This window comes from Parasteatoda tepidariorum, chromosome 3, assembly GCF_982258835.1.
Source record: "Parasteatoda tepidariorum strain Cologne lab strain chromosome 3, Ptep-v5.0, whole genome shotgun sequence".
Classification (NCBI taxonomy): domain Eukaryota; kingdom Metazoa; phylum Arthropoda; class Arachnida; order Araneae; family Theridiidae; genus Parasteatoda; species Parasteatoda tepidariorum.
Genome location: NC_141757.1, coordinates 45,501,517 through 45,516,163, shown reverse-complemented (window position 1 = coordinate 45,516,163; position 14,647 = coordinate 45,501,517). Strand labels below are relative to the sequence as shown.

At 31.3% G+C, this 14,647-nt stretch overlaps 1 protein-coding gene across 1 annotated transcript; it reads left to right on the top strand.

Annotated features, from left to right (window-relative positions):
- Nucleotides 1-1,489: 1,489 nt before the first annotated feature.
- Nucleotides 1,490-5,872, top strand: LOC147813775 (uncharacterized). The gene is made up of 2 exons (XM_087160097.1): nucleotides 1,490-4,248; nucleotides 4,453-5,872. The coding sequence occupies exons 1-2, from the start codon at nucleotides 1,490-1,492 to the stop codon at nucleotides 5,870-5,872; spliced, it is 4,179 nt and encodes a 1,392-aa protein (XP_087016223.1).
- The last annotated feature ends 8,775 nt before the right edge of the window (nucleotides 5,873-14,647 follow it).

The following is a 14,647-nucleotide window of genomic DNA, read 5'->3' as shown; positions in this document are numbered from 1 at the left end:
TCCTTTTGGTGTTTATATGATTCCAAAATTTGTATGTAGTTATCAGGAAGCAATATAAGCATTAGTTGTCATTCCAGAACAGATCTCCATTTAAAATGTAAGCCCTTTAGCTAATCGGACAGTAGTTGAAATTTCAATTAACTATAAATTTCTTGTAGTAATAATACGGTATTAAATTTTTACCTGTTGCAAAGTTACCTGGAAATAATAATTATTTAATTTATCTATCATCAGGCTCGGATTCCTAGGTGATGTTTAAACTCTCTAGATTTTCGAAAAGTGGATGAAATTTTCACCAACAATCAATTAACTTTGCGATAATATGATGATTGATTCTGATTGTTTTGGGAAGAATTGAAACTTGGATTGTCGTCAAGCGTCGAGGGGCTCTTATAACGCGAGTGTTCGGTCTTAGGCGAAGCGCCATCTGTAGCGATTGTTGTGAACTGCTCAGTTTCTCTTGAACTCTTGTTTGAGCCAGTCGTGGCTTTCATTGTAATAGTGCAATGAATTTGGTTATTTACAATTGTTAAAATAAAATATTGTTTGTTGAAATTTTCGTATTTAATGAACCAGCGCACTGTGTACAATCGTGTACATAATAAAGTGATCCTAGTGGACCCGGAGGTCGTACTTTCGAACTTTCTGTTTGTTGTGGAATGCGTAGTTTCATTTCGTTTTCTTCATAATGAGTAGTAGTAGTGAAGAAGACAAAAAATCAGAAAAGACTGTGCTTAGTCGCAGAAAGGGTTATTTGAAAGGTCGAATAACCAAATTAGAGACATTTGTTCGTGAGAAAGCCGAAACAGCTGGACTATTATTGCTTCAATGCAAATTAGAAAACGTTTTGGACACTTGTGATAAACTAGAGAAATTGAAACTGGATTATTATGCCACCCTCGATGAAAAAGATTTGCCCAATTTTGAAGCTGAAATGGACAATTTAGAAGAGTCTATAGAACATATAAAGGTAAGCTCGCAAACCTTTATATTTAAGTTTCAACATAGTGAAGTGAGAGGCAATGATTCTATTGTAACTAAAATGAATTTAAAGTTACCTGACATTAATTTGCCTACATTTAATGGACAAGTTGAGCATTGGTCAAGCTTTAAACAACAATTCGATAGTTTAATATCTAATAATTCTTCATTGTCTGATTTACAAAAGTTGATTTATTTGAGATCATCGCTTAAGGGCGATGCTAAATATATAGAAACTAGTGAAGATTAATTTGAATCTTTAATGAAAGTTTTAATTGATAGATATGAGAATAAGCGTATTGTGGTAAATAGTTATATTTCTAATATATTAAACTTAGAAAAGTTATCGTATGATTCCTTTAAAGACATAAGAAATCTTATTGATGTGTTAAACCGTAATTTAAGAGGTTTAAAACTTTTGAAATTAGAAGGTAACGATTTATGTTATCAATTGCTAATGAATATTATTCTACAAAAAGTAGATAAAAATACACGTAAGGAATTCGAAATGTCTCTAACAACTTCTGATTTACCCGAATGGGATAAGTTTTTGGACTTTCTTCATAAAAGAGCTCAGTTATTAGAGAATTTACAAGGTGTGCAGCCAAATAAATCGAAACTTCATCCCGTAAATAAAAGTAAATCTTTTATTCTAAAATCTAGTTTGAAATGTTTGTTGTGTAAAAAACCGCATGAACTGCAAAATTGTCCATTATTTTTAGATCTTTCCCCTTTAAAAAGGTTTGAAGAAATTAAAAAATTAAGGATTTGCATTAATTGTTTTGGTAATAATCATAAACTTTCTAATTGTTTTTCGAAAGTTAGTTGTAAAATTTGTAACTGTAAACATCACGAGTTACTTCATGGAGATAATTCTCGCCCGCTTGAAACTATTAAATCAAGCTCAGATATGCCAAAACAAACCCCCTCCCTGGCGCCAAATGTATTGAGTAATATTTCTGAAGCCAGTGAAATTGCTGACTCAGAGAAATCGAAAGAGAGTAGCGTCTCCCACGCATTCTCAACTCGTAATCTAAATAGTAATAAATTAGTTCTTCTATCTACTGCCTTAATTAACATCTGGAGTCCGCTTAAAAATAAATATGTTTTAATAAGAGCATTGTTGGACAATGGCAGTCAGTCGAATTATTTAAATTCTGATACTTGTTTTGATTTGGGGTTGAAGCGAGAAAAAATAAACATTTCTGTTAGTGGATTGGGAGAGAATAAAATGAATGTTAAGTGGAAGGCGACTTCTTTGATTTGTAATAAGGATTTATCTTTTTCTTCGCAAGTTGAATTGTTAATAGTTCCTAGAATTACGGGCTTGATTCCATCGACTCCCATTAAAATTAGTGAGCATTTAATTCCTGATCGTGCGTTATTAGCTGATCCAAATTTTAAGATACCGAGTAAAATAAACATGATTATAGGAGCTGAGCTCTTTTATGATATTTTAAAGGAAGGAAAAACCAGAGTTTCTCCTAATTTGTTATTCCAAAATTCTGCTTTTGGTTTGATAGCAACGGGTAAGGTTCATGAGAACAATTTAAATTCCTTTTGCGGTTTAACACATACCTCTGAAAATATTGAAGATTCCCTTCAGAAATTTTGGGAAATCGAAAGTGTTTCGTCAGATATGCTTACTGGTGAGGAGGAATATTGTGAAAATCATTTTTTAAAAACTCATTATCGCAACGAATGTGGTAGATATGTGGTTCAAATGCCACTCAAAAAGGATCCCCAATGTTTAGGTGATTCAAAGAAACTAGCTCTAAAGAGATTGAATAATATATATAGAAAGTTAGACTCTAATCCTGAACTTTGTAACTTATATAAAGACTTTATGCTTGAATATCAAAATTCAGGACACATGCAACTAGTTGACACCGATATTAATGTAAACACTAGTTACTATATTCCCCATCTTGGCGTACATCGCCCTGACAAAACTACCACAAAATTGCGTGTCGTTTTTGATGCTAGTGCGCAAACTTCGAGTGGTGAATCACTTAACTCTATTCAAATGAAGGGGGGCGTGCTTCAGGATGATTTATTTTCAATTATGTGTAGATTTAGGAAACATCCTGTAGCCTTTACGGCTGATATTAGAGGTATGTTTCGCACTGTCTTAATTGATGAAAATCAACGAGACTTACAAAGAATATTATGGAAATTGAATAAAGATGAAGAAGCTAAAATTTTCAAGCTCTGTACTGTAACCTATGGTACTACCTCTGCTCCATTTTTGGCAACGCGTGTCTTAAGACAAATTTCGATTGATGAAGGGAAGGATTTTCCCATTGCAGCTCGTGTAGTCCAAAATGATTGTTATATGGACGATGTAGTCTCGGGGGCTAATGATATTTCTTCTGGCTTAGAGTTAAAAAATCAGTTAATAAACCTTCTTCATCGGGGTGGCATGGATTTACACAAATGGTCATCTAATGAACAGTCCTTGTTAGAAAACTTACCGTATGAAGACCAGGAGTACCATTTCGATATTAAAAACAACGTTAAGACTCTCGGTGTGATATGGAACCCAAATGCAGACTTGTTTGAATTTTCAATTTCAGATAGCACTAATCTGACGAATTGTACTAAAAGAACTGTTTTATCGTGCATTTCAAGACTGTTTGATCCATTAGGCCTCTTGGGGCCGGTGATAGTGAAGGCCAAAATTTTTATGCAAAAGCTCTGGCTACAAAAACTGGACTGGGACCAGGCACTGCCAGACTGCAAAGTTAAGGAGTGGGAGAAGTATGCTTCCTCACTTCTCTGTGTGAAAGACATTAAAATAGACCGCTGTGTAACGAATGGAACTGTTTCCTCCTTTGAAATCCATGGCTTCTGCGATGCTTCGCAAGATGCATACGGTGCAGCGATTTATTTACGATGTAAGAATGAATTGAATCAAGTGACTATTAACTTACTGTGCAGCAAGTCACGCATAGCGCCGATAAAAAAGTTGACGATTCCTCGTTTAGAATTATTGGCGGCTGAACTAATGTCCAAACTTCTACAGAAACTGTTAAAAGCTCTTCAAATGGATATACAAAGTGTCTACTTGTGGTCGGATTCAACCATAACTTTGGCGTGGATACGAACTGATCCATGTTTGTTGAAAACTTTCGTATCGAATAGAGTGTCCAAGATTCAAGAAATCACTAGATTATTTAAATGGGGACACGTGCCTTCCGAAAGCAACCCTGCTGACCTCATTTCGCGTGGTGTTACTGCAGACAAAATCTCAAACTCTGAACTTTGGTGGCATGGCCCTTCCTTTCTAAAGACTGAGGACTATAAGCAATTCGAACATTCTCCTTCTTCCAGCGATGAATATATGGTTGAACTCAAGAAAAATTCTGATCTTAATTTTACTGTCTTTGAGAAAAACACTTTTATAATTGATTTTTTGAACAAAAGCAATAGTTATATGAAACTAATCAGAATCTTAAGTTTTATTTTCAGGTTTGTAAGAAATGCTAAAAACTCAGCAAAGAAAACTACGGGACCGATTTCGAGGGATGAGTTAAAATTATCCGAATTATTTTTGATTAGAGAAGTTCAGAGGGATGAATTTTCTTCTGATATTGCAGATATTCAGAAAGGTACAATTTCTTCTAAGAGTAAGATTAAATCACTTAACGCCCTTTTAGATGCAGATGGTATATTGAGGGTGGGTGGTCGTTTGGCCCACTCGCAGGTAAGTTTCGATGCTAAGTTTCCCATTATTTTGCCTGCGGGTCATAAGCTTACATATTTAATTATGTTGTATTTCCATGTAAAAGATTTGCATCTTGGTCCCCAAGCATTACTTAATTCTGTTCGCCAAAGGTTTTGGCCAATTCACGGAAGAAATCTTGCCAGAAAAATAGTGCACGAGTGTGTTACTTGTTTTAAATTTAGACCGGTAGCTATTGATCAATTAATGGGTAACCTTCCATCTTATCGATTAAATCCGGAGTTCACCTTTAATAAATCAGGCTTAGATTTCTGCGGACCGTTTCTTGTCAAGCAAAAAAATCAAAGAAAAGTAAGTCTTCAAAAAATGTATGTAGCAGTCTTTGTGTGCCTTTGCACTCGGGCAGTACATTTGGAAATTGTCTCGGACTTAACAACTGAGGCCTTGATTGCCACATTAAAAAGGTTTTTTGCAAGAAGGGGGAAATGTTCTATGTTAATGGGTGATAATGCGAGTAATTTTTGTGGAGCTCGGAACGAGTTAAAACGGTTATATAGTTTAGCTCAATCCCCGGAACAAGAATTAATTGATTATCTGTTAACAGAAGAGGTTACTTGGAAATTTATACCGCAACGGGCCCCCCATTTCGGGGGTATTTGGGAAGCAGCAGTGAAATCCTTTAAAACCCACTTTAAAAAGACAGTTGGAATTTCAAAACTAACCTTTGAGGAATTTTTGACCCTTGTTACGCAGATAGAGGGAATTTTGAACTCTAGACCAATTACCCCATTATCTACAAATGCAAATGATATGAACGCTCTGACGCCAGGTCATTTTTTAATAGGGCGTCCAATAACTGCTCCCATAGAACCCGAAATCACTCAAATTCCAGATAACAGATTGTCTAGATGGGAAAGAGTTACAAAATTGACTCAAAATATTTGGAAAAGGTGGCAAAGAGATTACTTGTCTAATTTACACGAGCGAACTAAGTGGCAATTTTCGAAGGATAATGTTACCCCTGGTACAATGGTTCTAGTTAGGGAAGATAATCTTCCAGTATGTCATTGGGTAATTGGTAGAGTTGAAGAAACTATAGCTGGCAAAGATAAAAAGGTTAGGGTTGTTTTAGTGCGAACTCCTAAAGGTTTATTTAAAAGACCAATTCATAAATTGAGTATTTTACCTATTGAGGACAATAAATAGTTTGGTAATAATTGTAACCTCATTGAATTATTTTTTGTTTATATTTGTATTGTATCTTTGTATTTTAATAATTTCCTTTAAATTTGGAATTGTGCATTCATTTAATATTGGAACAAATAATTTTTCTACAGTCCATAATTTTATTCTATTAATTGAAATCAAATATTTCTAATAATTTTATTGTGATTCTTATAGTTTCAATGCATATTAGTTATTGTTGAAATATGTTAAATATTTCAAGGGGCCGGCATGTTCGGTCTTAGGCGAAGCGCCATCTGTAGCGATTGTTGTGAACTGCTCAGTTTCTCTTGAACTCTTGTTTGAGCCAGTCGTGGCTTTCATTGTAATAGTGCAATGAATTTGGTTATTTACAATTGTTAAAATAAAATATTGTTTGTTGAAATTTTCGTATTTAATGAACCAGCGCACTGTGTACAATCGTGTACAGCGAGCACTGTAGTTAATAAGGAAGTGGGCAGAAATTTCCTTTGATAGTAATGTCTTGATTAATTCTTCTGGTAACAGTCGTGAAATGATTGCAAATAGTATTGTCATTCAGCATAGAGATTCAGCTCAAATGTGTGTGCTCTTAGAATGATCGAAAAAAAGTTTGAGTTACGAAAAATTCTCTTTGACAGTAATATCGTGATAAGTTCTGCTGATAGCAGCAGAAAATGATCGAATCTTGCAATGGCCTCGGACAGGGAGTTTTAGTACTGTTTTGAGTGCTCCAGCTAGTGAGAAAGTAATCTAAATTTTGATTGTAAGATTTCATCGACACAAAGATTCATGTATCGAGATTCCATCGTAAAGATATCGAAATTTCATTAAGTTAACAAAAAATCAATAAAATAAGAAGGTTATTTATATTAAGATTTAAATATTTATTTAATTGATAAAAAGTATGCTAAATTTTTTTTTCACCAATTTTTTGTAAGGTTATCAATAATTTACCTTTTTTGATTAAAATTCTTGTGGGGAGAGGAGTATTCGACCCTGTCAACCGTCATCTATGAAAAGGTACCCCAACACAGAGTCGAGTTAACATCTCTTATATACTAGTGAATTGTAGTTGTAATTTTGTAGTGGTAGATACGCTACAGTACTCCCCCACTAGAATTATATCTGCGATAGAATTCGATGAACGAATACCACTAGTTGATTCATTGCTGTTTTGTGAGAAGCCGGGAGAGCTGTATTAAGATCACCGTATTTTTTTTTTAGTGCTGAATGTGAGAGGTGTATTAACTTCACTGTCGTAGTCGCTCCTATGTTGCCGTTAGCAGTCGAGTAATCACAAGTATGCAAGACGACGTTGTGTGTGATCGAGACGAGACTGAGTAGCAGCAGTGCGAGGAGGTGGATAATGTCGCAGTCACAAGTCATGCAAGTCAACTGTTCAATGTGGATCATTCATCGAAGTAGGCGTGTTCATATCGAAGTAGGCGTTACTGCCAAGATAGGCGTGTTCACATCACGTCCGGGTCACCAATGTGGGGAGAGGAGTATTCGACCCTGTCAACCGTCATCTATGAAAAGGTACCCCAACACAGAGTCGAGTTAACATCTCTTATATACTAGTGAATTGTAGTTGTAATTTTGTAGTGGTAGATACGCTACATTCTATTCACTATAGTTTTAATATTAATATATATTTAACCCAAACATCTCATGATACTAAAAAATTAAAATACCACTGAAATAAATATGTAAGATAAAAATTCCCAACACGGTTTAAAAAAGTGAGATTTGAGAGAAATGTCGCTAAGTATGGTAACCATTCCTATATCTTTATCTTTCACAAACCCCATTATTTTGGACAATTTTGAAGCCATTGTCGTAATTCTCTAACTAAAAGTCAGATATCATGAACTCTAATGCAGGGATGCCACAGGCGACAAAAATTGTAAAAAGTGGTGGTTAATTAAAAGCAAAAATATATTAAAATAACTTAAAATTAGTAACTTTTTCTAGCATATTTCTTTTAGCTTACAATTTTAGGTAATTCGGAAGAAACTTTTGGCTCTGAATAAATATAATTTACAATGTATGCAATGGTGGTAGTTATGATTTAATAATTAAATAATTAAATAAATAAAAAATGAATTGAATTTTTACCATATCTTACATTTTTAGTCGCCTGTGACATACATACGCATACAAACTTCATAGCTTCCCAGCCATTAACTCTTTCTATTTGATTTTGTTTTCATTCGATTCAGAATTAATAAATAAATACAGAAGAAAGCTGTAACTCACTTGTCCAGATAGCAAATAGATAACAATATCTTAAGAGCATTATTTTCTCTTGAAAGCCTAAAATAAAGTGCGATGATGAGAAAGATATCTTTTGATTTAAAATATGTTGTACGCCGTTTTTACTGAACTTGAAAATAATTATTTTCAAGTAATTTTAAAAGTGGTTAAGTTTTTTTTTTTTTTTTTTTTTTTTTTTTTTTTTTTTTTTTTTTTTTTCGCACCCTAATAGGTACATTTGAAAAAAGATTTTTGATTCAAGAATACAATGTTGAAAATAAAATTTCTCCCAAAATTAGTTTTATTTTGGTTTTAAAGTAAGAAAATATATTTAAAATATTTTCTTTTTCTTAATTTTCAACGGTTAATTTTTTTATTTGAAATTTCTTATTATTGTGATTGATTTTACTAGATACCTTTTCACTTCTTACATGTATTGTTCTAAACTTTGCTTCATAAAATTTTGCAGTTTTTAATTTCTTTTATTTATTTGATTCTTTTTAAAATCTTTGATGTTAATATGAGTAATTCTTGGTGTTATAAAAATGCACCGAAAGAAAGACACTGCATTGTAATAGTGCAAAAGTAATAAAGTTTTACGAAGGTTGGGGAATAAAGGAAGATGGGTAATTACATAAAATTACTGAAGCAATTATGAACTATAATTAGTCACACTTTTTTAAAAATCGTTAAATATAGTATTGAGAAATTTTTGCTTTCTTACTCCATTTAATTACAAAGTGAATAAAAAAGTCTTACATAATATTTATTAATGTGATCAAATCTCTACAACATCTTGCACAAATTTGCATCATCACCTCATCGTCTTGTTTAGAAAAAGAATGGGAAACCAATTAAAAAAAGAAAACTTAAAACTTAATTATGTTCCAAAATTAACGAGTATAAGGGATAAACCATAAGCGGGATAATTAGGAGAATATTTTTTGTTTTTTAGTTAAATTAGTGTATTTGATGTCAAATTTTTTAAATCATAAATTTTTCTGCCAGCGAAAAAGTACTTTCTGTTTTCGTTCTTAGCATGCTTTTTGATTTTTTTTGAATGATTACGCAATTATGATAATTTAAAGACATTTGAAACCGATTATGTCTAATTGAGTATCTGCAATTTAAATTTGTATATTGATTAGAGAATATAACAGAAAGTTGGAGCATATATTATTTTTAAAAGGAAACTCCTATGCCCATATTTTACTCCTATGTCTATAAATACATTGCAAATTCTATTTTTATTCTATTGAAGCGTTTGATAAATTTGTTCATCAAAATAAGTAGAACACATGAAAATTAAAAAAAAAAAAAGAATCATAACCAATAATGTTTAAAGGAAGGAAAGTATTTAGATTAGCATACTTTAGTTTTTCCTTTTATTAACGAAAAAGACTTGTAATAGTTTGCTTCTAGAACTGATTAATTATCACAAAAAATCAATAAGGAGTTTTTAATTAATTATCAATTTATTTAGAGTACATAAGCCGTAGTGATAATTTTTTTATACTTGAAAGATTAATCTATCCACACATATAATAAATAAATAATTTGTGTGTGTGCAAATGGTAATAAGAATACTAAATTCAACATGAAGCTGAATGAGTATAATTGCAAACTTTTCACGAAGTCTGATTTTCGATTTTGAATCAGATTTTATATTCAGACACAGTAAAGAAATGGAATTTTCTTATTGACTTAGCGAAATCTATTGCTTCAAAATAAGCTGTAGACTATACAGATTTGTCAAATATTTTAACGATAACACCAGTAGTGTTTGGTAGCTTATAGAGGAGCCTTAGCTTATAGTTCTAGAGGAGCTAGAGGAGCCTTAGCTAATCAAAAAAGTTGTTTATTGCGTATTCTGCATTACTTAATAATTTTTTATTCGTTATTATAGGTTATCTGAACTTGATCGTGCTAGCATAAGCAGACTACGTCACCTTTTCAATATTAACTTCGAGTTTATTTTGTTTACAGTTATGCTTTTAAAACGGGTTTTTATAAAACTAAATAATTAAAGATCAACGGTTTTTGAAATTAAAAAAAAAAATCTTGAACTAAAAAGCAAAATTAGGGGTAAAATCGTACGAATTCGTGGAAGAAAAAGTAATAAAACGCCGATATTATTATCGACGTCAATGATAAAATTATTTTTTGTAATAGGTATTAATTGAAATAAAAAAATAAGCTATGCACTAAAATGAAGCAGAAAACATACTTATACGTTACGTGATACTGTAAAAAATCGCCATAACATTATTGACAACAAAACTGTGCATTTTTTTAAAAGATTTCTTACGGGCTCTCGAAGATATAAGTACAGGAAAACAGGAGAAAGTAACTTTATTGTAGTAAATTTTCAATATCGTGAGTTGCCTCGAGAAACAGCATTAGGCCAGATAATACTGAATAATGCAGCTAGGCTTCATTTCGCAAAAAATGCTAAAATTGTGTTTTGATTAATCTAATAACAGAAATCTATCTAGATGGTTAGCAAATAATCTATACATATAATAAAATAAGGTCGGGATAGTCTGCTTGGTAGGGCACTGGGCCCACGTTCAAGAGTTCGTGTGCTCGATCCCCACCGACCAAAAACTCCCCGTGTAGTAAATGGTGACTGATGCACGTTAAATCTGTTGAGTCGCTAAGTCCTTCATGTTTCCATAACAAATCAGTACCTCTGGGGGTATTGATCCAGAAGTTTCTTGTCTTCTGGATTGGTTCAAAATTGCAAGGCTGCGGAAATATTACAACACTACCGAAAATATAGCATGTCCCTTTCTGTGTTTTTATTTCTGCTTCATTCACGTTGTTTTGCTTTACTCAATGAACATATTTGCCTATTTTCATGTGCTCAATTATTGCAATAGTCCAATAGCATGTAAAATTTTAAATACCGAAAAAATTAGATTACGAATACTTTTCATTTTCAAGATAATGTGGCATTTCCTTGTATGGGCCTTTTTTTTCATAATTAGCATATAAAGCATTGGCAAAAGATTTCTGCAATATAGCGAATAAGGTTTGAAATAAAAGTGGAAAGATGGAAGAATTTAAATAACTAAGGAACAGTTATGAATAACTATCAATTATTCAAAACATTTATTAAAAACGGCATATTATTTGCTGAAAATTAAAATTAATTTCATTTAATTAATTCTCTCGAATTAAGAAGAGTTATTTGCGGAAGAGCCTTCGAAGAACAACCTTAACACGATGACTCAAATAAGCAACAAGGAAGCAATAACATGACATTCATTTACTGGACCACTGTGTCAGAAGGTTTTTCCTCGCTTCCGCAGAGAAAGTAATGCGGAAGAATCATCCTGAACTTGAAATAAGAGAGAAAGTGGACAACTTCCCAGTGAATCCAGAGAAAACCGTGAAAGAGAAGGCTTCTTCCTAAATCCGCAAGTCCATTGCACCTTGGAAGTAGGTTTACTTCCTCTGAGAGAGATGGAAATGGAAAGTTTGGACCTTGAAAAAGAATTCCACGTCCTTGGAGTGTACCTCAACGGCCCGAACAGAGCCTGGTTCAATGTCTTTTGTGGTATGACAGTAGAGTTGAATGAATTTTCGTATTTTGAAGATGAGGTTAAATGATATATTAATATATGATAGTTCGTTTGTACCTTGAGAAAGGTTGATGCTCTATTTTTTTGTTATGTTCGTCGAACAATGACGTTTTAGTTCTAAATTGAAAGGAGGTAAATAAATCGTAGACCTGAATAACATATTACTTAGTAATTCATTAAAATGTATTTTAAGTGCTTAATAAATAATTTTATATTTATACTAATTTACACAACATTTAGAATCGATAATATTTTAATACCTGAAATAAACGTATTGTGGAATAACTAATGTGTTTCAATAAAGCTCTTTTGAAAACTTTTAAATATATATTAAATATGTATCCAACATGCTTCCAACAGATAGTTTATCAAATTTAATTTTCGTGGTTAAAAGCTGGTTAATTGAATAAAAACTTTTAAAATAAATTTCGCCAATTTATTGTAATGAGTATTTTTCCCATGGGAATATTTATTACGAAAACTATTTGGAACTTTTTTTCGACAATGTTTCGAAACCAAACAAAACGCTTTAATAATCGCAGCAGAAAACGATTTTTGTTTATTTGTTTTTGTGTTAATTTAAAGAGTAAGCAAAACGTTTTGAGGTGCATTGAAAAGTTTTTCTGCATTGCGAATGTAATGCATATTTAATGTATTCAAATAAAACAATACATAAATTTTTTTTTTGAGATTTTAATTAAGAGTAGGCTTTAGAAAAAAATATTCTTAGTTCACTGAAATACACAACATACGTTTTATTTATTTTGAAACTGATCCACTGAATTACTAATGAAATGATTTTTAATGCCCTTTCCAACTAAATCCCGCTCTTCTTTATACACTCGCTATATCAAGAATTATTTATAGTAATTATTGCCATAGTGATGCATTATTCATTAAGAACTATTAAATGGTAATTTCTATTATATGTGGTTATATAAAGCCATTGTTTTTTGCAGATTGGCTTAGATATATATAAGACTATAATATTTTGTTATGCCAATTTAGTTTGTATTTCTTTTAATTAAGAGTTATCATGGATTTTTTCTAAAATGTCAATCCTTTCTTATGACTGAAACAAAAAGAATTAATTGAATTTCTTCTTTAATGTGAATAAAATTTTTATGCAATTGTTTTGATCATACCTGTCTGGCATTTCTTTTTTTATTTTAATATTTCCTTCTATAAGTTTTTATGTCGGAATAATTTCTGAAGAAAATAAACAAGCTCAGGAAGAAACATACGCCTTATTTAAAAATATATTTATGATTCCTGAAATTATATATTCATTGTTTAAAACAAATATGATTTTATTTAAAAAAATGTTATACTTAAAAGAGTTTTCGCAATTAAAATTTTACATTCCTAATAAATCAAGAAATTCATTAAAAGGGTATTTTTTTTAATTTGAATAAATATAAAATTGTAAAGAAATAAATACAATTCTAACTAAGAGTATCATTTAACAATCCCCTTTTTTGATGAATAGCATATTATGTTGCATCCATTGAAAATTGTAAATAAAAATTTCTATTTACTCTTATAAAGATTTTAAAAATGAATCATTTATATCCTTTTAATTAAATTCGAAATAAACTCTTGTTAATTCTTTAAAAATATTGAAGAGTTAATACAAGGGGAAAAGGGAAATCTAAACTAAATTTCTTTTTTTTTTTTTTTTTTTTTTTTTTTTTTTTTTAAAGATATGCTTTCCATTACCTAAGGAAAAGAAGTGAATAGTTTCTATTCATCGCTTGATAAATCGAATGCGAAGAAACTCAATATTGTCTCTGCCTAGAGCTGTATCCATAGCAAAATCGAAAAAAAAAAAATTCTTGTGTCTATTTCCTAATTTGCAAGGCAACAAAGATTGAGTTTCTATGGCAACGATAGCAAGATTTTAATGGAAAAGCATCTATCTTCAGGTTTACACTGTGGTCTAGTCAAGAAAACATTGAGAGTGAGAAATATTTGTTCTTTGTACCATATGTTTTCTTACCGTTTTTTTTTCTTCTCTTTTTTACCCTTCTCTACGCATATCATAGACTACGTGTAGCTATTTATAAGTTACACAAATAAATTTTTTTTATTAAATTCTTAGCCAAAAGTTAAAAGAAACCTAAGTTGAAGTAAGCAAAACAGTGTTTTTTTCCAACAAAAATTAGGCGTAGTTTTATTAAATAAATAAAAAAGCACTGAAGTTTCTTAGTATCAAAAAATATTTTTTTTCCATTAAAATTTACGCTGTCTTCTACATTTATAAAATAAATTATGCGTGCTTTTTAATATTGGTTATGTGGTCCTTTGTTAAAATTCGGCTCAATATTTACCCTTAATTATTTTTATTTCAAACTTATAAATATATTATTTTTGGTTATTTCTGTCTTTTACAATACAGTATTTAGGATTAGTACTACCGCTTTTATTTCAGGCCAGTTATCTCCTTGATCCGATTTACTTGAGGGCTTTTTCGAAGGTCTTTTGCCAAGAAAAATAAAAAAGTAGTTATTTATGGGCCCTAAACTCGAGGAAAAGCTATTTTAAACAACACATACAGTTTAGCTGTAAAGAACTAACTAGCGAAACTTTAGAACGGACAGAGAGCTAAATAGTATTTAAAAAAATTATACAACTTTTTAAAATTCAGCCATCTGGCGAGATTTTTCAATTTACTAGATGAAAATACATATTATCAGTGGAAACATTTGTAATTTTTGCAAATTTTTATGAGTCTAAGTGATAAAGCATTAGTGTAATTTTTCAAACATTAAAAAATTAGATCAAGAAGGCTTTACATTTTTTCAAATTATGACTTTTCTTTATACTGAGATTTAGCACCATTTTCATAGTTAGCGTAAAGGTTGCTGACTTAATGTTAAGCAAATTTTAACTTAACAGTCATGAATAATAGTAATAAACACGCAACAGTAGT